At 37.7% G+C, this 26,422-nt stretch overlaps 1 protein-coding gene across 2 annotated transcripts in view; it reads left to right on the top strand.

Annotated features, from left to right (window-relative positions):
- The window catches only part of CH1 (Pheophorbide a oxygenase family protein with Rieske 2Fe-2S domain-containing protein), a 277,391-nt gene that overhangs the window by 145,157 nt on the left and 105,812 nt on the right, over positions 1-26,422 (top strand). Inside the window, exons 3-7 of one of the 2 annotated variants that reach the window (XM_089385246.1) lie at positions 8,300-8,404; positions 8,506-8,796; positions 8,895-9,042; positions 9,234-9,418; positions 9,577-9,689. In XM_089385246.1, coding sequence (XP_089241372.1) covers positions 8,300-8,404; positions 8,506-8,796; positions 8,895-9,042; positions 9,234-9,418; positions 9,577-9,689 — 842 coding nt within the window. The remainder of the gene's footprint in view (positions 1-8,299; positions 8,405-8,505; positions 8,797-8,894; positions 9,043-9,233; positions 9,419-9,576; positions 9,690-26,422) is intronic. The other variant, XM_089385247.1, reaches the window with a different exon arrangement.

The following is a 26,422-nucleotide window of genomic DNA, read 5'->3' on the forward strand; positions in this document are numbered from 1 at the left end:
CGCAAGGGTCTTCGTCAAAGTCTGATTGCTGAAGCTGGTACCCTCACTGAATAGATGCAAATCCACGTCTGTTGCATCACAAAAGTCACACAGATTTTGCATTTTTTTTTGTTTTTCTTAATAATAAAAAAATGATTTTAGGATTTACAAATCTAAAATCAATAATAAATTTTTTGTTCCTTTTAAACAAAAATTCCTGTTCCTTTTAAACAAAAAAAACTGGACAAATTCCATACCAATCATTTGTTGATCAATTCAATGGAGTTTTCCAAGAACTTGTAGAACTGGAATCTCCTCTTCACATCCACTGCAACATTACTGGAGCTCTGATACCACAATAATGGCAGAAGTGTTCTCAGACACGTAATTTTATTAATCAGAAAAAAACAATTACGTATTGATTTTGCAAGAGTTTACACCCGAACAACAAAACACTCTTGCAATGAGCTATTTATAAGCTAAAATGTCTTGACTACCTCTAATTATGGATCACTTATTAAATAACAAGTGTTTACTTACAATAAATGCTATTCAAACAACTTGCTAACAAATCTCCTAAAATAGAGCCTAAGATACGACACATTTGTAGATTCATATCTTGTTACAACAATATACTAACTATAAATGTCTCCATTAAATAATTAAATATTCTAGAATAATAATTATTATTTAATATCTTAAATTAATAATTATTTTATTCCAACTTTATAACCTATGATAATATTTTATTTTTGGATCACCTAACAATAAATTATTTATCCAACCCTCAAGACACTTTACATCATGATTTTCATATTTTTTACATCATAAGAGGGAAAACCCATTTGTAATAGACCCTCACAGACTACCCATTTCTCTCATGCTGCCTTCTCCCTCTCTCCTCGCAGCCGCCAGACCTACACTCATAAACTTTCGACTTCTCTTTTCTCTTTGCTTCACTTGTGTATGTATTAGGTTTAAGTTTCACCTTTTTTGATTTTTATTTATGTTAGGTTAGTTTAGTTAGTTTCTTTTCGATGTTGTTTTAATTTGATTTTTCTTTTCTTTGGTTAACTTCTAGGTTCATTTTTATTTTAAATTTGATTTTTTGTTTTGGTTGTTCTCCATTTCCTTTTTATTTTTCTATTTTTTTTATGATGTTGGTTTTTATGTTTTGTTGGACCTTGGATTTGCGATATTCGTCTTAATCATCTTTATCTTCTTAATCTTTCATCATTTCTTATCTCATTAGCACAACATTTTCTGGCGTCATTTGATATTTTCATCGCCTTATCTTTCGTCATCATTAATCGTTTCATATGCACTTTTAAGTTTTAAGTTTTAACACTTGGACATTTCGGTTCATTTCTTGTTTGGGTGGCGACTCCACTTATTCATCCATTATTTCTCAGACAAGAAACCTTCCTTGATATTCATTTGTTTATCTCTGACTAACATTTCAGTTTTTGCCTTTTGGATCTTAGAGCTAGATTCATGTTCAAGTGGCGACTCCAATTCTTTCATTTCTTACAAGAATTTCTACTAGAAGCTCGCTTCTTGTGGATCTCTTGATTTTCTTGAGCAAGGGTCTCTCTCTAGCATCCATTTGGTCCCTCATCCCTTTAAGCAAGTCATCATGGATGACTTGTTTACCCCGTGTCATTTTACTAAATTTCTCCATGATATGCCAGAAGAGGCCATTCATAAATTGCCTTTGTTCTCGGGTGGTGATTCAGCCACTGCTAGAAAGCATCTCTCCAGGGTTACTCATATAATAATCAGATATTGTCCTTCTTCACAATATAAACATGAAGATGTCAAGATGTGTCTATTTGCCTTTTCTTTAGAGGGTGATGCTTTGAATTGGTTTCATAATTGTCTTGAAGATTCTTTCGCTTCTTTACAAGACATCATCAATGCTTTTAAAGATAGATATGGAGATCAAGGTGTCTTGCCTTATGCCCCTAGTACTATGCAATAGGATGAAAGTGATCGTGTAAAGGATCCAACTGTCAATGAAAGATTTCAAGACAATTCTCCATATCAAAATGTGCCATCCACTTGTGCCGTTGCAAGACGACTCCATGATAGTGGAAAAACAGGAACACGTTGTCAAATCAGTGTCGACAATGAAAGGAAAAATGATAAGCATCTTATAGAAGAACTAAAGCAGTTGGTTAAAGATCTGCAGTCCAGTCAAACACAACTGGTAAAAAATATGGAGCTTAATCAAGAAAAATTGATAGCTGATTACGCCAAGGATATGAGAACTTTATACACCCAGCTAGAAAAACATGATGAGGAGATGGAAATCATGAAAATTAAACACTCTGATCACGTAGCCACCATAGTAGAAAAATGTGCTCAGAATATGGAGGCTATGAGGACCTACATGCAAAGTTATCATGAGAAAGAAATGAGTACAATTCAAGTAAATCATAACACAATGATGGAGGCCATGGAAGCAGGTCATGACAAAGAAAGGACTTCCATGCAAAACTATTTACTTGTTATGAGAGAAAAACATGCTAAGGAAATGGAAACCATGAAAGCTAATCATGACAGAGAAATGAGTTCTATGCAAAATTGCTTGATGACCATAAAAGCAGATAATGACAAAGTAATAAAAGATATGGAAGCTAGTCAGATATGTCTTTAGAATAAGTTATTGACCATGGAGGAAAACCATGCCAAGGAAGTCAATGCTATGAAGGTTGAACACTCTAACCAGATGGATGCCATAACAATTGAAAATATCACTCTTTAGAATAAGTTGCAAGTAATGGAAAAGATACAGGTACAAAAATTTCAGCATCGGTCAGAGGATGAAAGAAACAAGGAAACGCCAACAGATCATAAGCCTCCCTATCTACTACAGTAAGCTCCATCTTATTATGAGGAGGTCATTTGTTCCATTGAAAAGTGGCTAATTGAAGGTGACCCAGATAAAATGGAAATTGATAAGAATCAGGTTGATGCTTACATGGTTGATCCACCAATCATAACAGATCAGGTTCTTAAAGAAGTGCAGGTCACAAAAGTCTTGAACATTCCAAATTTTCCATATGATCGTTTTTTCAGATCAGGAAGGAAGTTGCGCGCCGTCCACATCATCATCAACATCACAGCCTGCCACAAAGAAAACGCACAAGACAAAAAGAATGAGAAAGCAGTTTGATACATCTGATGGCCAAGAACAAATTGATTTTCGGATAAGACATGGTCCTACAATATGTAGGATTGGGCATGACACATTTGAAAAGCAGCCTACAGATTTGCCTAAAAGTAGGGAAATGCTCAACATGCACTACATTGAATGCATTTGATTCCATGGGGCATCCTTTGTATTGTATTCCTGACCTTACACCCTTTTATTTCAGTATTTTATTTTATAGGTAGATTTATGTTTTTCATGTTATTAGCATGGTTAATAAATGAGGAGCTTATATCTTTCCCGTGCTTAATGTTATATGATTATTTTTGGATGGACACTACTTATGTTATCTTGTGTGTTGCGTGGATGCAGATTTTGGATTCTCACATTCCTCTGGTGCAACAATGTGTCCCCAAGTAGAGCCAGATGTTGACCACTTCATGTCAACGACCTCATAGCAGTACACCCCCTTTTTTGCAAAAGGGATATCGCCTGGTCAATGTGTTTGTGCCGTCCAACTATCATCATCAACTTCATTTCCAAGATGTTATGTAAACCCATTCTGCATGTATATGATGCACATAATCTCAACAGAACCGTGTCATGTCTGTAACAACCTAGGTAAACTTATCTTTCTAGTTACGATCTCCATTATGGGAGGTTTTTTGTCTCACCGATTCATTCTCGGATGGTCAACAGAGTTTTCCCCTCCAGTGTTACCCCAAAGTTGGAATTGATTTTGTCGCTAGGATCTTAGGCGAATCCTAGTGTTCTAGATCGAGTCTATGTAAAAGTGATTTGGGAATAATCCTAACTATTTGGTTAGGCTATTTTATTACAAATTGCTTGGTCTGATGGATTTATATTTGTGTCGTAGAAGTGGGTGATCTGTGAAGGTCTATTACAAATGGGTTTTCCCCTTTATGATATAAAAAATATGAAAATCATGATGTAAAGTGTCTTGAGGGTTGGAAAAATAATTTATTCCCTCATAGGTTAATTAATTAAATTTTCTGGCCCAAAATTAATTAAAATCCTAAGCCAGAAATTTAATTAATTCTAGGTCCTAGGTAAATTTAAATTCTCCAAAGGAAAAATTCATCGGTCCTAAAAAATTAAATTTTAAAAGGTCCCGGGACTAAGGTAAATTAATTATTTTGCTAAATTTTAAACCTTTGATCTCTGGGGGTTAAGTCAAAGTCAAAATTTTGGGGAAATTAACTCAAAAATTCTATTTTTGAGTTGATTAGAATGCATTTAATTAAAAATTTTTAATCTCTCCAAATATTTAAATATTTCCACTGATGATATTAAAAGAAATTCTAATCTTCATCAACGGTCAAGATTGCTTTGATGAGGATCACTCAAACTAGTTGTTGGAGGATTTATCTTTAAATAGGAAGTCATTTGTCAATTGATCCATCCGATCTCTGAATCGTGTACTAAGCTCTCAAGCTCTCTTGTATACTTTTTTGAATTAATGCAAAAGTCTTTGGGGTTTCAACGTGCTGTGGTGTTACTCTTCATGAACTTATGGTAACATTGTTTTAATTTCTGCTTAATGTTATGTGAAAACTATTAATCAATAGCTCTTTTAGAATAATCTGAATACAGGTATCTTATTCTGTTTGGTAGATCTAGGGTAACATTCTAAATTTTGATCGAAGTAGCAGGTATTTCTATTTCTTCAGAATTTCATTGTTGTTCTATTTCTCTACTTGGTTTGATGGTTGATCTAGTGTTTGTAGGAGATTTTTTGAGTTTCCTTGAATGTTTGGGGATAGTTCTTGGTTGGAACAACCAACTCTTAGTGTGTATTTTTTGAAGAGCCTACTTCACATAAGCTCTGAGACTTATCTTAAGGTTAAATTATTTTTCCTGTAGGGTGTTTCTGGGCTAGTACCTCTCCAAGGTTTTCGAAATTTATTTTTAAACAATTGTGGGAAATTGATAGATCTAGCTGTTGAGAACCTTAAATTATCAGATTTGGGAGCGGAGTTGGACTCATCCTCCTCAGATCTGATAGATCTACTATCTTTGTTCCTAGATCTATATTTTTTTTGGTTTTCTGACTTGGGTTTCCGGGGTTTTATTTATTTTTGTATATGTGGGTTCTGAGTGTTTTATTTTCATTTTTGTAGGTGCAAATCTGAAGGATTTTTTTTTTTGAAGCCAGATCTAGGCCCTGGAGGATGAGATCTGGCCTCAATTCCATTTTGTAGGGGCATTATTCCAAATTATTTTCACTTTGAGGATTTCAGAGTTTAGATCTGAGGTCTTTTACAAGAGTTTCGAGGACAAATCTAAAGCAGAAGCACATCGTTTTAATAAAATAATTTTTGGGAAATTTTTTCAAATTTTTGGGCTACCGTCTGCTGCCCTGAAGCTCTTCAAAAAGTAACAGCCCTTTCTGTCTGCAATTTTCTTCTACTGCTGCATTTTCTCTTTACTTAACCTTCTGCTACCGTTGCTCCGCTTGCTGATTCGTGGCCTTCAGTTTCTCTGCGTTATCCCTTTTGCAACCTTTCTCCTTCTTTCTGTGCGTCCTCATCTCCTCGCTGCCTGATTTCTTCTTTCCTCTCTACGTTGAGCCATCTTTCTCCTTCTCCATCTGCGTGAAACCTCCTCCCCTTACCCTCACATCCCTTCACTTGCTGCTATCTCCTTATCTACCCTCGGCCCTAACTCGATCCTCTCCTTGTGTACCTGCAAGTCGCTATCCCTGCTACCTGCGTCGATTCTGTGGCCCATGTGAGCTCCCTCTCCCCATCGACCTGCAACTCCCTCTCCTGTCGGCTCTCTTCCTCTGCGTCCTCTTTGCTGTTGTCCTGCACTGCACAACCAAACAAAAAAATCGATTTCCCTTTATTTATTCTTTGCTTTGATTTCATTTAGGTTAGGTTTTATGTTTAGATAGTTCGATTTTTTATTTTTATGAGTTTGCCTTTTTTCAATTTTTTTTTTTTCGTTTATCTATTTTGATTTTAATTTTTTATCAAAAGAAATCTAAAAAAACAATTTTATTTTTTATTTTTAACTTTGAGTTTTTTTGTTATTTTCAAATGTCAATTTAACTTGTATTTCTTTTTTGATTTTGATTTTGATTATTTATTTATTTATTTATTTTGAAAATGAAAAATAAAACCAAAACCCTAGAAAAAAAAATTTCGTTTTTATTTTATGTGACTAGGAATTAAATCAAAAGATTCTTTTCACATTAAAAGATTTTTTTTACGTGGCCTTTGGCCCATTAAAAAATTTAAAAGTTATTAAATCCTTTTGATTTGTTTTACTTTGGTCACATTAATTTTTTTTTAATTGATCATTTACCACATTAAATTTGCTTCATAAGCTTAGCACAAAAAATTTACCTAAGAAATAATTAAATTTTTAATCTCAAGTTCCTTCTTGGTGTCTTTTTGTGTAAAGGTTAAAAAATCTAAAAGAATTTTTTTTGTGGTATTAAACATTTCGACTTCTCCATAGTCAAACACACTTAATTTTTTCGTATCTAAAGATTGACTATTGGAAAGCAACAAATTTTTCTAGATTTGGGTCACTAAGCACAAATCATTTTAGTTCTAGGATTGTGAATTGTTTAGCATTTCAATTTCAAGGCTTTTCAAAATATTTAGATCTCCAGAAATTTAATTGCTAGAATAGTTTGCATCTATTGAGATTGATCATCATATTAATGGCTTGAATTATTCGATGTTCACTGCATGTTAAATATTTTGCGAATATTTCGAGTAATTATCAAAGTACTTTGTCGTGGAATTGTAATAAATTGCATATCTTTGTTTCCTAAGTTGAGTATGTTTTGAGCATTTGTTGACATCGATATTAAATTGTAAGGAAGTTTTTGTTCTCTTTGAGCTATAATTGTATCAAAAAGATTTGAAGTAAGCTTGTAGTTTAATTGTGATATCTTCAGGGGTTTACTTTTAAGTCTTCTTCCAATAAAGTGAACATCTCATTTTGGTGATTAAGGGCTTTTGTGTCACAAGCGTTTCTAATCCTTGAGTCTAACTTCATTTTATCATCTCGTGCATTTGCATATAAGTTAACTTTGCATAAATAAAATTTACTTCTTAGCATAAGCTTGGTCGATAGAGAGATAGGTATCCATTCATCTTTTGCTTGAGATGCTTGCTTTTAATAGTACTTAAAACGGTGACCTTGCAGTCATCAGAGCCACAACTCTCTATAGCGCCGGAGGCACCGGGTATGTTAGATTTTTAGGAGAGATTGTTAATCACACCTTAGTGTGCTTCACCTTATCTTCTCTCTGCCAATTACTACGAAATCAAGCTCAACACAGAAAGGATCGAAGGATTAAAACTTAGATAGACATTTAACTAAAATTAACCAAGATTCTTGCATTTCACATTAGTTTTAGGATCTGCATTTCATATAAGACAGTCATTCATCTAAGCAACAATTGCTAATCGATTACTTGGTCTTCATTTCCTTAGCAAGATTGTTAACTCCATAAGGCACTGGTATCAATAATTTAAATTTAATCAAATCCTGTAAGTTTTGCTAAATCTTAATCAAGTACTTGATCGCTTCACTGTGTCTTTTGAACTGGTTGGTTCCCGACTAGTTCTATCCATTTCCATAGGGTCTACCCCCCTTAGCCTGCTATAGGGAGACATCTTAAACGGAGAGATTGGGGATTAGGGTGATAGCCCCCGATCTGAGCCGTTGTCATGGTGCCTAGACATTCTGTGCGACAACAAAGCCATTTCTGGTATTGTGTTAGTTCTCATGAATGGGAAATTGTCCTTGATGTTCGGCTGTTATCAGTAGGTGCTGTTGGTAGTATATTGTACTGATATTTTAAGTGGATTATAATCCTTGTGACAACTCCTTTACATAGGGGTCCTTTTTTCTAAGTTGTGGGTATTATATTTTCTTTGGGAGGGACAGTAACCGTTCAGCTGCAAACCAGGATATAAGGGGATTTGAAATCACTATTGAGTTTCCTTTCAAGGATTTATTGATGTAGAATCATGTATGTTCATAGACAATATTTGTATTTTTTATTATTGCAAATTAAAATTTGACTGGTTTACCTCATTGTTCTAGAATGCTTTGAGATGTTCCTTAGAAATAATGGTCTATGGGATGCGTTTTCATCCTTATATCTTGAATTCTGAATAGGTGGTAGAAGTTTTGAACCCATTAGTTCGTGATCATAAATCTGTTGAGACCCTGAAAAGAGAATTAGCAGACTTGCAAAAAGACCTGGCAAAAGCACATGAGCAGGTATTTTATGACATTCAACTTTGGTTACATTTCACAGCAAGACAATGTAATTTGCCTTCTCATCTCATGTGTCTTATTACGTAAAGGTTGATATATTCCAGGTTCACATATCTGAAGCAAGGGTTGAATGTGCCTTAAATAAATTGGCTGAAATGGAAGTCATTGTCAATGACAAATTGTTACAGGATGATATTCCATCAAGCCAAGAGCAGGATGTAGATTATCTGAACACTTGTGATGTATCTTTGGCAATTCCTGATTGTAGTTCAGAAAAGAGAAAACCTCCCAGAAGGAGTTTACGTGTCTCTGGTCCTCTTGAACCATATTCTGCCAATCTGAAGAACTTCTGGTATCCAGTTGCATTTTCTGCTGATCTGAAGGATGATACAATGGTGACGTTCCTGGACTGTAACAAAAAACTTTCTGTATTAGCTATTGACACAGTAATGAGGTTTTTGATTAAAGCTATAAATGATATGATGCTTTGCAGGTTCCTTTCGATTGTTTTGAAGAGCCATGGGTTATATTTCGTGGGAAAGATGGCAGAGCAGGATGCGTCCAGAATACATGTGCACACAGGGCATGTCCATTACACCTTGGTTCAGTGACTGACGGGCGCATCCAGTGCCCATACCATGGTATGTTTGTTCTAAGTATTCTTGTACAGCCTTTAGGACTGGTGCAATTCCAAACCTATTGGTACAGGAGTCTGGATTGTTCTCACTATTTCTTAGACAATCAATCTATTAAATTTTAAGGAATAATTAGTGGAGAGAGAGAGAGAGTTAAATAGAATGCTTCTAGCCTCTCCTTATTGAGTGGCATACAGGTTGGGAGTATTCAACAGATGGTGCGTGTGAGAAGATGCCATCTACACATTTGTTGAATGTTCACATTAAAGCACTACCATGTGTTGAGCAAGATGGGTTGATCTGGGTATGGCCTGGTAACGCAATTCCTGATGCACCTCTTCCATCTTTGGAACCTCCAATGGGATTTAATATTCATGCGCAGGTGAATGGGCCCTCTTGACGAAATTACTATTTATATTTATTTATCAAGCTCCATGTTTCATATGATGCAAACTGCAGGTGTTTATGATTTCTCCTCACAGGTGTCATGTTTTGATCAATATATATGCCTCAATCCTTTTCTTCACATTTATGATACAGATTGTCATGGAGCTGCCTGTTGAACATGGCCTACTTTTGGACAACCTTTTGGATCTTGCTCATGCTCCATTTACTCACACTACTACTTTTGCTAAAGGCTGGGAAGTTCCCAGGTTTGTACTATAAGTAGATAGTGCAACCCTTTATTGACATCATTTCATTTATTTATAATGTATTTTAGAAAGATGTATATTTGTTAAGAAATGATTTTGGCATTTGAAAGTCAAACAAATAACTTTCATAAATTCATATATTAAGTTGGGTATTCTTGGGTCCCAGTTTCATTTGTGGATTTTCTTAATGGAAGAATGGTAGGATTGTTCTTAATGTCCAAGTGAAATGCTAAAAAATACATGTGCATGCATCATTGTAAGAAACAAAAAGACCTCTTTGACTATGATGCATGCAAGAAATAATTAGTTTAGCATCCCATAAGAATAATGAATTAGGCATAGTATATTGTGTATTGATTTTTGTCCAAAATTTTAGAAATTAAACTTCCTGATTCAAATTGATTCTCTGTATCAAAAAGCTTTTATACAGGGACAAAAATTATGTTGAAATCTAACAAACAGGTTTTGTTTCCATAGGGTCTGCATGTCCTGAATTTGTGTAGGACATGCATCAGACAACGCATGTCCAGTGTGTCAGAGATGTCCTATGCCAAATGCATGTCCCATGTGTGTCAGACTTGTAGGACCCATGTATCCCAATGTGTTTGACACATGAGCTGCGAGGACGCCCTTTAGGGTTGCAAATGCTCAGCAAAGGGGTCCTAACTCCCTATGATCATTCACTTTAATTTGGGGAAGGCAGAGGGCATGTGAAGATAAGGAGAAGCTTAAGATTTTTGGCATTCAAGTGCATATAAAATCTGCATTTTGTTTCCTCATTCCAAGTTTGTGGTTTCTGTTTTACAACAGAAGCATTCTTCCATGAATCCATTGGAAGTCTGCTGAAACCATGGGTCAGTTAGCAAAGGTTGCTACTCAAAGGAAGTGGGGGAATGCTCATGTCGATGTTCCTCCCACTTCTCCATGTCAAGTGTTATAGCGACATCTTTTACTGTTCCAACCATTGGAAGTGGGGCTTCCATTGCTAGAAAATATGCTCCAACAAGAAGAAAACTTAATCAAGACAACGAATACCCACTTCTGAATTATGGAAGCAGAAAAGAAGTGCCTGGGGGGAGGGTTGGTAGTGGTGGAAATTGCTATTGGACATGCAACTTCAACTTCTGCAAGATAGAAATTAAGAGCACCTACTTCCAAGTTGGAGGCAATTTGTTGGCCACCCTGTATAGAGGAATTGGACTCTGTAAAAAGGTTTCTCCCAGCCAAAGAAAAAGTAGGTCAGAAGAGAATCCTTTTGGTCTGGTTAATGTGGCAGCAGCAACTATAAATAGAAATGAGGATTCTATTTCATTTTTGAGGAAACCATCCAGTGGATATGGGAATGAGGCTAAATTTGGCAGCTGGCCAACAATAGAGCGAGGAGGAGGCATGCTACTAGTGGTCCAATGGAAAAGATCTTTCAAACTGAGTTTGAGAGGATATGGATCTCACCATCAGGTTCTATTTCTATCTCAATTTTCTTTCTTTTAATGTTGCACACTTTCCTCTATTTATTGAGATGTGAGAAGCTTTAGTTGAATGGGTGGCTCTGACAGGATATGTATTACCTAGTTCAGAGAAGCTTGGAACCTCATTGTTGGTTACAGTCAAAGTAGGAGGTGGGTAAAATCCTAACACCTGTTGTATTAGCATAGCCCTCATCAGGTGTTAGTATTATTTCTGATGGATGGATTGATCCAACACACCATCTCCTCATAAATGTCATGGTGTCATCAAAGAATGACTATTCTTCTTGAAAGCATTGGATGCTCTTGGAAAATACAAGGATGCAAATTATATGGGTGACTTGTTCACTAAAATCATTGAAGAAATAGGTGTTGTGTCCTGTGTGCAAATATTTTAATTTATTTTGAGGATTGTCTTATAGAAAAAAATATTTACATTGGCAAAAGAGGAGATAGATAGATATAAACAATGGAACTCTTATCCTATACCTTGGTGCTACTAAAGCGGAAATAAACTTAGAGTATACTATTGCATTGAAAGATTTGGCATTTTTAACAAGAAAAATCCCTTTCAACCAACCACTACGTATGTACTTCATCCTCCCCATGGTACCTGTTACCCACCAAAAGTGGGCGATCCCATAGGAGAAATTTTCCTCACACACTTCAAATACAGCTGGACAGCGAGCAGCCCCAAACAGCCACCACTAGCTGATGAAAATGTGTCTTTACATCCCCGCCACCTCCGTCCATCATATACCCTTTCACCAATCCAACAAGAGCACATGGATGAAGGTGGACTTCCAATCAAAAGGTACTGTTGCTGCAAAATCTAGCAGGCCTTGGAGAGGGAAACCCTACAAGGTATAAACTAGACAATGGGACAAAAATGGGGTGGAGGCCCAATGTCATCTCAGCCAAAACCCCTTGCTCTTTATGGATTTTCACTGATGGGAGGAGTCTCGGTAGGAGGAGATCATGTAAAATAGATATGCTAGGGATAATGTACAAAGTGATCTTGCTAGAGCTCATTCAAGAGAGGCACAATAATGGTTCAAGGTTTCAAAGAAGCAAAACGCTCTCAAAGAAAAGCCCTAGAAAACAAGGCTCAAGACCTAGGGTTTTGAGGTTTTTGATGATGACAAGTGTTCTCAAGGTCAGGACCAGAAGGAAAGGGTTTCTTACAATAAAAATCAACTACTCTAAGGCTCATGAAATCCTCAAACAAGTCCTTAAGTTGAGAGAATGAAGGCTAGGGTTTCCCTTTTAGGGCAAACACCTAGGGCAAGATATTTTATGGACAAAATTTGAGTGGACGCCCAACAAATTGAGAGATTTTTCCCTTTAGTACTCCTACCTAGGTAGGAAACACCATTGTGAGTTCAAGACCCTAATTTTGGAAGGGAAGTTTCATTTGAAGTACCAAATAACCTTTTACATTCAAGCTTGGTTCACTTAGATGCAAAAATGATTATTGTACCTGATGACTGGTTGCTTGCACTAGACTTTATGTTGTGATTGTTAGGTGGTTCCATAGCCATGACCTGGGCACCTCACCCACAGGTACCTAGGCCTCCAAAGGAGCATATTGACACCCACAGGTGAAGTGTTGAGAGCCATGGTGTTGAAAAATGTAACTAGGTTCGGTCTTCATAATGACGTGTTATTGTGATTTTATGTAATTGACGCAAATAAAAAAAATAAAATTATTATTGTAATGCTTGTCTCATTGGTTACATGAGCAAGGAATTTTATTTTTAGTATGAATCCCATTGTGAGTCCTTAGGATTGGTCATAAAGTCAAATTGAGTCAATGTCATGTATGAAGGACCCTTCTTGGCTATGTTACATTTTGTATGAGTCATTAAATCAGAATGTAAGCCTCCAAGACCAAGTACAAAACAACTCCTTCAAGTTGTCTACAAAATGGAGTAAATAACCTATTCAAAGAGACATGTCGGCTCAACTCTCTCAAGTCGGCTAATTATGAGGCTCCAAATAGGCAACTCGACCTTAGTTCATAAGACAAAATTTTAGAAATTTCAGTCATGGTCTGAAGTGGAATGAAGTGCGAGAATCACTTGTAAAGAAGCCATTTATCCAGCGGAAGGAAGATGGGAGAGCGTTAACTGTTTGGGTTTTTTTTAGGGATAACCTCAATCACACGTGCGAAGAGAAAGGGATTGTTTTCTATTGCAGAGAAGACCGAAGTATTGCAGATGCATAAGATAGTTAAATCAGCAAGCCGAGTTGGAGAAGATACGTATACATTCCAAGCGAAGAAGGTTAAGGGATTGGATCACAATATATCTCTCTCATGAGTGTTGCAACTAGAGCTTCCAAGGAGGCCGAAATAAGGTGCAGGTCTGAAGCAGAAGGAAGCCAAAGTTGAAGAGTAGCCGAGAAGAAGAAAGGAGCAGAAGGATTGTTTGTGTCTTGATCTTGGAGTAGCAAATAGGTCAAGGGTCTTGGTCTTGGTATTTGTTAATTGGAATGTCTATAAGAAGAAGAATTTGTTTGGGTTTTCCTCTCCAGAGAGAGGTTTGGCCCTGGATGATAGCCTATATTCTGTGTCTCATCTCTTTATGGTTTATGATTGGTAGCTGTTTGATGAAGAATAACATTATAATAACATAAGTAAAAGAAGATCCTAATCAAGAAGTAAAAAGCATTCACAAGCAGTTATCTAATTAAGAGAAATCACCTAATCTCAATGCCCTAGATTTCTCAACATGGTTTCAGAGCTAAGGTGACTAAGTCAAGGAAGGGCATCTTATCAAGGGACACTCAAGGATCAAATCTCAAGGAAGGCATCAAAGCGAAGATCATCTTGAAGTCAAAGGAAGCATCATAACCCTAGATCAAAGAAGTCTACAAAGAAGTATTGGGATCATCATCAAGAGGGAGAAGGCCAAAACCTTACATCTACTCAAGTTAAAGTGTTTTGAAGAATATTCATCCAAAGGAAGCTAGATCAAAAGGTAGTGTCATCTCACTCTCTGTGGGATCAAGGATCATTCTTGAAGAAAACTACCTTCATCAAGGAGAAGTTTTCTATCCTCTATATCATCACAACATCAAGGAAGCGAAAAGAAGAAGGAACATCCTATCAAGTAAGTATATTTATGTCCACATCTGAATCTGTCAAAATGTCTTTTTGCAAGAAAAGCAACAAATTGGTTGGGGCTTCAAACTATCTTGCATGGAAGAAAAAGAAAGATTTGAATCTCATTGAAAATGAGTATATGGAACATGTCAAAGGTTCTATCACCAAACCAAGAAAGGAAGATGCTCAAGCTCTTGCCAAGTATATGAAAGGGGAAGTTAGGGCTCAAAGGATTCTCATAGAATCCATCAAGGATCCCCTCATCCCATATGTATCTAAACTTGAAACTTCAAAAGAAATCTATGACAAACTAGTAGAGTTGTATTTCGTAAGCACTGCTGGAGAAGTCATCTCATTAAGGCAAGAACTCTACAAGTTGAAGATGTCAAGGGAAGATGGAATAGCCTCATACTTTATGAGGATATCTGAGATCCGAAATCAACTACAAGATCTAGGAGAAGTCACGTCTGATAGTGAAATGACTACAGTTGCATTAAATGCACTATCGGAGCAGTGGGGTAACTTTACTTAAAGTATTTATGGGAAGAAAGAAGCTACTCCATTCTAGGATCTATGGTCACTATGCAAGATTGAAGAATCTAGACTAAAGGCCAAATCTAATGTGGGAGCAGGTGAGCAAAATCAAGCTTATGCTGCAATGACAAATAGAAAGGGACAATTTGGAATGTTTGGTCCTCAGAAAAAGAAGAAGAACATGGCTAAAATAGTAAAATACAATGCTATGGGTGTCAAGAATATGGGCACTATAGGGGAGATTGTCCTAAGATCAAGTGTTATGAATATAATTCATAACAAATAATTAAATAAAATAAATATAAAGACTAAATAATTAAATATTAATTAGGTTAAATAGTCATTAAGTTAAGTGCAAAGGCATGTCTAAAAGACATGCCCATTCACGAAAGGACACCTGCTTAGGTATATAAACGCGGGTCCTCATTGTAAACATTCATCATCTTATACATTTTATATATATAATAAATTATTATATTAAATACATGTGTGTATTTTAACATTTAAAGTCTACAAGCTACCAGTTTTTATGCTTCAGCATAATTTTTATGCTACAGTGGTATCAGAGCCATGGCACACGATATAATCATGCGGGCCTTTGAACGTAGTTCGCCGCACAATATGCCATTGCATTCACGTCTTGATTGCGTCGAGCAGTTTTGTATTCAAGAAGCATTTCAACGATTAGAAAAATCAATTGCAGAAGTTAAAGAATGTCAAAAGGAAATCAATAATAAGAAAGATGATAGCAATGGTGAAACAAAACTAGATGAAGCATTAGATGATTATAATGTTGAAGATGAAGATGTCGCAGAAAATGATCTAGATGATGATCCCGATGAGAATGATGTAGATCAAGATGATAATGTTCCCTTGTGTATGAGGTTTCAAGTAAAGCAGTTGACAAAACCTCCCAATGAAGGTTCCCATATGCGTGGTGTTGACTCCGAGGATGAAAAGTCTTTAGTGTTAAGACACAAACCAAAATATCCTAGTGAAAGCTCATCCTATATTTATCGAGCCACGAGAGATCTGTGGCACACTCAATCACACTCCCTTGTAGGGAAGAAAAAAGAGAAAATGTGCTTCCACATAGGAAGTGGAGGAGGAAAATACAGTTCAGTGACGAACACTAAAAGTGGAACCATGGAAAATGAAAACAGGAAAGACTCAGATTATATTGTCGCAGAAATCCAAACCTCTATTCCTTATCACATGCTACACATTCTCTTTGAAACTTTCAACCTTATTTACTTTAATCCGGTTGTAAATGGAGCTGGAAGCGGTGTGAGTGAAAGCCAGGATGTGTGTGGTTACCTGTATTTTTCAGCATTCGATAGAAGGAACTGTAGTCTGCAAGTGAAGGGAATGCTAGTTTCCATAATTCCAGGGGAAAAGGGAGTGCGACCTTTGACGATTTGGACAGTGGTGGAGAGCATTCGGAAAAATAGGAAAGCAGAAAACGATGCCACTAGTCACATGGCGAGACTTCCTTGCCACCATTTGGACACTGTCGTCATCATTTCTGTCTCCATCGAAAAGTCAACTATGAAAAATTATTCCCGACTGAAGAGTAAAATCTATGCAGCTAGGGATCTCCATATGTCACATCTCTTCGGTCAAGGATCAAACTGCGTGTTTTGGGTTAGTTCACTGGGCTTGATATATATGGTGTCGAGTGACTGTTCACATGTTTCAATATGTATATATGTTAATACACGCTTCCGTCGATGTCCACGCTGCCTTCGACCACGCTGTCAGGCACAAAATTCTCAGCTGACACCCTTTCCTGTGCTCCTCCATCCATCTTCCTTGTTGTTCTCCGCACCTCTGTCAGGCGTCAGGCATCTGCGTCCACGCCCTATCCAAGCCCTCATCAAGCATGCCTCCCTGTGTCACTGCCAATTGAGCGTTGCTCTATTCCGGATTTTCGTGGTCAAAATACACACGAGTACACGCCATCAAGCATCGTGGTCAACAATCAAACATCACGTCTTTTGCCGGCAATGGCATATCGACGAAGACGGTGCTGGAAAAAAAAGGGCCGAAAATGCTGCCCTCCCATCGGGTTCCAGGTAAGCCACGGCCTCCCTACCACACCTTTCGTCTACATATATTCTAGACCCGTATCTTGTCGTGTCGCTGTCGAGAACCCCGCTCAACAGTCAACAGGCATGACCGCGGGCATGGAACAATTGTGCCGTCGTCAACATCTGTAGGCGTCGTTCAAGTTCTGGCAACCTGGATTCCCTTTTTACAGTTCGATCTATTGCTGTCAAACGCTTGATACGTCGTGATTGTTCCTTCGTGGCTAGGTCCTAACGCGTTTAAAATATATATATAATAAAAAAAATTATTATTATTTAAAAATAATAATAATTGTTATTATTATTAAAAAAAATTATTATTATTTAAAAATAATAATAATTGTTATTATTATTAAAAAAAATTAGAGTTATATATATATATATATATATATAAAGAGTTTAAAAAAGAAAAAAGAAAAAGTGAAGATAGAGAAAACCTAGCTTTAAGACAGCTATTAAAAAATAAGAATAAAATTTAGAGTTATAAAAAAAAAAAACGAAGGGAATAGTTCTGATAAGCTACATGATGAGGGGATGACTAGATTATATACATCGAGACGACAGACACTAAGTGAAGAAAACCCGCAGCAATATAGCTTTGAGGACAAAGCTTCTGAAGGAAGGGGCTATGTTATGAATATAATTCATAACAAATAATTAGATAAAATAAATATAAAGACTAAATAATTAAATATTAATTAGGTTAAATAGTCATTAAGTTAAGTGAAAAGGCATGTCTAAAAGACATGCCCATTCACGAAAGGACACCTGCTTAGGTATATAAATGCGGGTCCTCATTGTAAACATTCATCATCTTATACATTTTATATATATAATAAATTATTATATTAAATACCTGTGTGTATTTTAACATTTAAAGTCTACAAGCTACTAGTTTTTATGCTACATCAAGAAGGACAATAACAAAAGAGGAAGAGAAGAAGCTCACATCACCAAGGATGTAATATCCCTAATTTTGATTTTCAGCATTAGAGATGAGTTGGGGGGGAGGATGCAATTCGACACTGGGACTTAAGAGGAACAGGGAAAATTGCGGCTCTAGTGGAATGTGGGGACCACAAGAAAGAGAAATTCGACCCAAGGAGGGAACTCACACTCTTGGAGGAGAGAGAAAAGAGAAGGGAGTGCGAATTAGGGGGGAGAGAGAGAGAGTGGGGACCATAAGGAGAGAAGGGGCCAATGAATTATAAATAGAGCTTGGGGGTCTCACTTTTGGGCATGTTTGATCATTTGACAATCTAACAATTGTTCTCTTGCACTGCTTAGCCAAGATAGCTGTGTTGTTTAGCACAAGGAATTTCTGAGCGGGAATTCCATCCTCGTTTCGGAGAACTTCGAGTGTCTCCCTAGTGAGGTAATTTGGGGAGCTCAATTTAAAGTTTCCTTTGGGCATCATTGCAGGAGTTTACTTAGCTGTGCATATTCCTTGCGCGTAGAGGTATTTCCGTGGAGCTGATTGTGGGAGCAAGCATGGATTAGAGGCTCTAGGTTTTTGCAGGAAATTCTCTTATTGTTAGACTAGAGTTTGGACCGGGACTTTCGGGGGGATTGGAGGCTATCACTTCGGTCGATTTTCCTATCTCTTAATAGGGACGCAGAAGCTAATTCGTGGTGCTTGGACGAGGAGATTCCCGGAGAATTTCCCTTTAGGAATTTACAGGAAATTTCCTTGAAGGAGTACGGAATTATGGAGTGATTTTCAGGGCTAGAGGTACTTGCTTCAGTGTGGGACGAATTTGCCTTCTTAGGGTCTGGACAGTCATTTTCCGGGCTCAGCTAGTAGCAATAAAATCACTTAGAGTTGGTGCGATTTGAATGTTGGACTCTCACCTCTCTTCTGGGAGAAATATTGCAAGAATTTCCATCTCAATGGAAGAGCTTGGAGCAGGGATTTAGCAGAGAATTCTAAATTGGGTGTTGGGCCAGCAGTTGGAGAACACACCAAATTTGGGTAATTATGGGAGGTCAGAATTAGCCCAAATCATTTTTGGGTTTTGCTAGACTAGCCTCAAGGAGTCTGCTACTAAATTTGCATAATTTTTGGAGGAGTCTTGGTGCCCCAAACAAGAAGAATTATTTGGCAGCTAGTTGGAAGGAGTGAGCTCAAATTTTGGGTTTCGGGTGGTCGGTAAAACTAGGCGCAACCCTTTCTGGGTTCTGGGTTTATTGAGGAGAGGCCAAGATTAATTTGGTAGAATTTTCTAAGCAGTCTAGAGGGCTCAAACAAGGGTACCTTTTCAGCCAACAATGTAGATTTCCTGGGCAGCGCAGAGCATAGAGGAGTACCTACTTCCCATCATTCGGGCACCTTTTTTTCTGACTTGGCCCCTGGGATTTGATTAGCTTGCATTTGGAAAGCCTAGGTGCACTTATTCATGCCTATTGTACTCCTACCATGATATATAGTAAAATGGCTCAAAGTTTTGGTGCATTTCCTTTTGTGTTGTGATTTCCTATGTATGTGTTGAATTTCCTAGTTGTTGTTATAATGCATGTTTTTGTTATTCACTTAATATTTCCATTAGGAATATTACAAAGGAACTGGAGGAAGTTGAAAAGAGGAAATCCAAGAAGGAGGAAGTAATAGATCTCCACAATTGAGATAGTCTTACTCACGTAAGTTCTTTTCAAATTCCTAAGTCTTCTAAGATATGGCTATTGTGATTCACTAAGTAAAATAATGGGATGCATTAAGGCATCATAGAAGCATTGAAAGCAAGAGCTCAGGACATCATCATAGAGAAGCATGAAAGACAGTTAGAATCTATGGAAGTCAAGGATATAGCACTTGGGAATCTCATTGGAAACAGAAGTGGCAAGGTCATCTAGTACAAGGTTCATCATACATCTGTCAAATGGAAACATATGTTGATGGGGATGCTTTATATCCTCAAGATTCTTTGATGGAATCTTCATTGAAAGGTTCACCGATCATGAGGGGAAGCAAGTGTTTCATCAAGAATTTCAAACTTGTGGAATTCATGGGATGATGGTATGATGACATAAAAGTGAAGTAAATCAAGGGATTGAAGCTCTTTCAATCAAGGAAGCTGTTGCAGGAAGTCTGGATGACCCAAAGGAAAATGAGGTATGTATGCTTACAGTCTATATTGAAGAGTCATGTCATATGGTTGTAGGTAACATGGACAAATGCTCTATCTTAAAAGCATGATCAAAATAAAGGTTCTCCTCCCTCAAAGGAATGCAGGAATGCATGGGTCACACATTGACTAGATGAAATCAACATAATATGTCCTCATATGAAATATGAGGTGGTTGACTACAATTGAGGAATTCTAATGGAATCTCCTGGGAATGAAATGTGCGAAAAAAGGAGGAAAGAGATTTTGGAATATGCAATCATGATAAAGGAAATCAACATCCGAAAGACCAAGAAGATTTGACTAGGATATCTCCATGGAAGATCTAAAGACTCTGATGAAGTTTGAAAAAGAAAGAGACCCTTGACAATATATATATATATCTTTGGGAGATGTGTCGATATCTATGCAGGATGCTGATGCAAACTAGAAGATGTCATGATGAAAGACCATCACAAAGGTAATGTTCATTTTAATGTTTATTCCTTTATTTTTACAAATATTTGGATGAGTTTATGCAGGGCTTCCAAGGGAAGATCTATGGATGTCTTCCACTACCAATGCACATGTAGTAGGATGAAAGATCCTTAAGTAAACATGGCATGAAGAAAGCAGCATGGCATGAAGGAAGGCCAGATATGGACTGATGGATCACTTTCCGATGATGGCATGGCTAACTCATTGATGAAAGTGATGGATGGTCAGTGCCCTATGTAGAAGTCCCAAACATGAAGACTCCTAGATTTTGAAAAGAAGTTCATGACATTGTGAAGAGGAGCTCTTCAAGCAGCTGGTTACCCTATCATCTCCACCTGAGGAGATGCTGTAGGTCCCTAATTAAGAGGGAGTCTAGAAACAAGTTTCTTACTTAGAAGAAACTTGGAAATTCCTAAGCCAAGAGGGAGCTTAGGTACATTCCTTCCGTAGGAATGAGTACATTCCTTTATTGGAATAGATATGTCCTCCCTAATTGAGAGGGAGAGATAGACACATCATTCTTGTCTTCACTTGGGAGACAGAATGGAGGATTGGGTAAAGATCTGACATCTGATCTTCTTTGAGGATGTATTAGGGCATCCAAGATAAGAGTAGTCATTGAGGACTGATATTCTTTGAGGACTAGGAATCCAAGATAAGAATAATCCTAGTGGAACACACCTTGAGAATTCAGGTGGGGTATGTTCCGAGAGAGACAATGATGAGGGCGTCTATACATCATTTGTCTCACCAGCATTGTGCTCTAATCTTGTGGAGAGATAGAATTGTTAGTCAAGGCCTTGCTATGTGACAATGTTGGTTGATATGATGCTATACAAATGGGTTACCAATCCGACTCTTCTTATGAGAATTCTTCAGATTGAGAATGACCAAGTACCATTATGAATACCTCCCTAGTTAAGAGGGAGTGTTGAAAAATGTAACTAGGTTCGGTCTTCATAATGACATGTGTTATTGTGATTTTATGTAATTGATGCAAAGAAGAAAAATAAAATTATTATTGTAATGCTTGTCTCATGGGTTTCATGAGCAAGGAATTTTATTTTTAGTATGACTCCCATTGTGAGTCCTTAGGATTGGTCATAAATTCAAATTGAGTCAATGTCATGTATGAAGGACCCTTCTTGGGTATGTTACATTTTGTATGAGTCATTAAATTAGTATGTAAGCCCTCCAAGACCAAGCACAAAACAACTCCTTCAAGTCGGCTACAAAATGGAGTAAATAACCTACTCAAAGAGACATGTCGGCTCAGCTCTCTCAAGTCGGCTAATTATGAGGCTCCAACCACTATAAATAGGCAGCTCAGCCTAAGTTCAGAACACAAAATTTCAGAGATTTCAGTCATGGTCTGAAGTGGAAGGAAGTGCGAGAATCACTTGGAAAGAAGCCATATAGCCAACGTAAGGAAGGAGGGAGAGCATTAACTGTTTGGGTCTATTTTAGGGATAACCTTCACTGACACGTGCGAAGCGAAAGGGACTGTTTTCTGTTGCAGAGAAGACCGAAGTATTGCAGATCCATAAGATAGTCAAATCAGCACGCTGAGTTGGAGAAGATAGGTATATAGTCCAAGCAAAGAAGGTTAAGGGATTGGATCACAATATATCTCTCTCATGAGTGCTGCAACTAGAGCTTCCAAGGAGGTCGAAATAAGGTGTAGGTCTGAAGTAGAATGAAGCCGAGAAGAAGAAAGGAGCAGAAGGATTGTTTGTGTCTTGATCTTGGAGTGGCAAATAGGTCGAGGGTCTTGGTCTTGGTATTCATTAATTGGAATCTCTATAAGAAGAAGAATTTGTTCGGGTTTTCCTCTCAAGAGTGAGAGGTTTTGGCCTTGGCTGATTGCCTATATTCTGTTTCTTGTCTCTTTATGGTTTATTCTTGGTAGATGTTTGATGAAGAATAACATTATAATAACATAAGTAAAAGAAGATTGTAATCAAGAAGTAAAAAGAATTCACAAGCAGTTATCTAACTAAGAGAAACCACCTAGTCTCAATGCCCTAGATTTCTGAACACATGGGACTCCAAGAAGCAACAAGAGCATCACACACACCCTTGGGCACCTCCAACACCTAGAGCATTCTGACACTTTTCCCCACATTTGATGACTTTTGGGATGATGTCCCTGCACCCAGCATGCCCCCTGGTTGGCCTTAGCACTTTGAGAGGGATGGAAAGTAATCCAGGGCCCAAATGAGGATGGTCTCACCCGTTGAAACATGGGAGGGCTAGCACTACTTTCGAAGCCCTTAACATTTGAGCAGAGACTGAAACTATGACCATTTGGAGACCCATTAAAACCCTCCTGTGGTGCCAAAACTGGATTCTAGGGCCACAATGAACCATTAACAAATATTTGAGGGCCAACCCTCGAAGGATGAATTTTAGATCCTTTTACATCAAGTTTGGCACCTAGAAGCACCAACACATGCAATATCAAGCTCCCTTGATGGACGACGTCAACAATTTTAGCCCTATGGCTCAAACATGTGGGCTTTCTCTTGGTTTATTGTCTTGGCTGGTTGGATTGGCGTGTAACCTAAGGTTCTATTGTGATTTAACTTGAGATTTGGGGGCCTTTAGGCTAATTAGACATTAGGCTCCCTCATATAAATAGAGGAGAGGGTCATTTTGTAAATCATCATTACTTGGACTTGTGAAATTGGCCTCTTTGAATATTTCAACCTCTTGTTCTAATAGGAAAGATGTGATCTATGGAGCGAAATTTCTCTTGAGCATTTGTTCTTGTCTTCAGAGAAGTCACTTTGGATAGATAATTGGATTGTTTCATGCATATTGTCTTGTAGGTGCCATGTTTATTTTAAATTTCTTTTTTCATGTCATTGTATGGAATGAATTAATGATCTAGGTTAAATTTCTGCCCTAATTTTTTTGAATATCAATTGCATGGAAACTAGGCCATAATATGGCATGCATTACTTGTAGTATGATATGTGAATGGCAATCCCCTGGGTGATCTCATGTTAGCTCTCCCAAATGACTTTTGATCCCCCACAAAGGTGATAGTTAGGGTTTTGATGCTAGGGCATCAAGATATCCTTACTCTGCAAGATCAAATCAATTTTAAGAACCTATAGACTCCATTGACCCTAGGACGAGGCATTGGCCTTCCTTGGTGATCAACTTGACTTCCTATCCATAAATTTTTCTCTTTATCTCTTTGCCTAATTTGGCCCTTTAAGGCCAAGTGCCCAAGCTAGGGCTTGATGCGAATTCCTATGGAAGAGGAGTCTAAACATCAAGAGGATTGTGGCTGCCACAAAATCCTTCCTTTTGGTGGGCATTCACTTCAATTTCGTCCGTAATTTCCTTTGCCCTAGGGTAAACCCTAGCTTGTTTATAGCTTTAACTTGGGGGCTTTTTGAGGGTTTCATGTGCCTTGTCCTTACTGAAACACATTGTGGGAAACCCTTTCTTGACACTTTGACCTTTGGCCATCCCAACTCGCAACATATCAATCAAACCCTAGATCCTGTGTTGCCCCAATTTGGCCTCTCTAAGGAAAGTGGATTGCCTCGTCTTTATAGTTGGAGCCTTGAACCTAAATTGTGCCTTTTCCTTGGAAGCCTTTTAGTCACCTTATGCCTTTAAGCTTGGTGTATCTATTAGGTGACCTATGTACTGGGACTCCTCCCATTGGTGAAAGTCCATAAATGGCAGGGGAGTAGTAGCTATGGTGATAGTGGGCTACTACCTCATTGTTGTCACTTGGTTTAGTGATAGCCTTGTAGGGTACCCCCCTCCAAGGCCTCCTATATTTTGTGGCAACAAGACCAAAATTAGACAAAGCATTGACCTAGAATGGATCTTCCATAGGGAGAATTGAGCAAAGATCCTTAGAAAATAGCACATGGCACATACCAATTAAAGAAGGTGACCAAAGAATTGCAAGAACCAAGTAGAGCTACTTGCTAGCGCACCTTCCTTTGGTGAAGAATTGACTACTGAGCCTAAATGTAATTCCAATAACTTTGCACAAATTAACAATTCCAAAATATATGCTTCATTGTTTTTGAGAAACAACAAACTAGATAGAGACCATTAGAGAAACCATTCTTTCCTAACTAGGTCTGAGAGGGGATCCCTTGATTAGTAACTAACCACATGTTAATTATTATAGCTTGGATGGTTGTTCTAGTCTTAAGAGGTTTCATTGAGGCTAGGAACACAGAGAAATTAATTATCTCCAAGCCCCTGTAAATTTTTCTCACGTTTTAACTAAGGAAAATATCTTAATTATGTCAATTAGTGATTTTTTAAAATATTTCCTTAGTCTAAACTTACGAAAAACGGATAATTAATTGACATTAGTTGAGATAAGATTAATTTACCTCTAGAAGCTTATAGAAAATTTCTGAGATGATCTTAGCCATTGATTGGATCAAATTAACTTCTAATCGTGGCAATTCATTTGTGAATGAGAGATTATAAAGAGAATTGATGGGTAACTTTGGAGACACATTGAGTGGGTGATTTTTAGTGAGACACTAGGAGGGTTTCAAAAACAGTAATAGGGAGAAGAATTTCTGGAGGGTTTTGTTATAAGTTTTTTTTTGTAGGAGGCCTTGTTTCTCTAGTGAGGCTGTGAGCTTAAGGAGGAGGCCAATTTGCTCTGTAAATTTGCAAGAGTAGAGGTTGGGATTATTTATGGGAGCTAGTGTGAATCTTTCAGAGGCCAGTGCGAGTTTGCTTAAAGAGGTATGAATTGCCAGGAGGGCAGATTGAAATTTCCAAGAGGCAAATCGAGTTTCTGGAGGGAAAAGTGAATTTTCCAAGAGACAATATGAATTGTAGGAAGACTAGTGCGAGTTGATGGAGGCAGTTTGAATTGTAGAAGCCGTGGGGTTTCTTCAGGTTGATTTGATTAATTTGGGTAAGCAACATTCATTTTCTTAGTTTTTTCTTACTATTTCTTCAATTTTTCGAGGCTTTATGCTGCCAAAAATATGAAAAACGTTGTTTCTTTACAGATTTGTTTTATTTATTTATTTTTGCAGCAATGGCTTCCAACCAAAGTGCAACTACAAGTTCAAGCCCCAGGGCCAAACCAAGGAATGAATATTATCCTCTTTGGAGGCATGTTCAGAAGCTTTCAAAAATGTTGAGGTGCTGGCTCATGGGAATGGCGATGCAATCTTTGCAATAATTCGTACAAGGGCTCCTACCTAAGAGTGAAGGCACATCTTTTGCATGGAGGAGGACAGGGGGTTGTGGGTTGCACAAAAACAACAGACCCATTGGCAAGGAGGGCATATCAAAGAGAGCAAGATGAGGCAGATGTTATTAAGAGAAGGCATGATGAGCTTAGTCAAGCTACTCCTCAAGCTCCATCTAACATTGAGCCAAGGATCATAGTTGAAGCAAGAAAGAGGAGAGTCGGTGCGACTCAACAACATGAACAACCATCACTCAAAAATACTAGAGGGGCATCCCCTTCAGTTCAGGATAGCAAAATTGCTAAATTGGTGAATGTGCAAGCGAGAGAAGAAACTGATTCCAGAGTGGCTAGGTGCATTTATGCATGTGGTATCCCATTCAATGTTGTTTGCTCTCCTTACTGGCAAGATATGATAAGGGCAATTAACAAAGCTCCTCAAGGGTAGAAGGGGCCCAACTATGAGAAAGTCAGAACTCAGCTTCTCAAAAATGAGAAGGAGCTTGTGGAGGATATTTTATCACCAATTCGTTCTTACTGGAGTAGCTCTGGGGTTACCATAGTCTTTGATGGATGGACAGATACAAGGCGCAGACCATTGATAAATATCATTGCCACTTCCCCCAAAGGAGCAATGTTAATCAAGGCAAAAGACTGCTCAGGAGAGGTAAAAGATGCATAGTTCATTACTGATGTTATTATAAAAGCTATTGAACAAATAGGGCCTAACAAGGTGGTGCA

Source organism: Pinus tabuliformis, chromosome Q, assembly GCF_031772625.1.
Source record: "Pinus tabuliformis cultivar Carrire ecotype Pingquan chromosome Q, CPIR1, whole genome shotgun sequence".
Lineage (NCBI taxonomy): Eukaryota > Viridiplantae > Streptophyta > Pinopsida > Pinales > Pinaceae > Pinus > Pinus tabuliformis.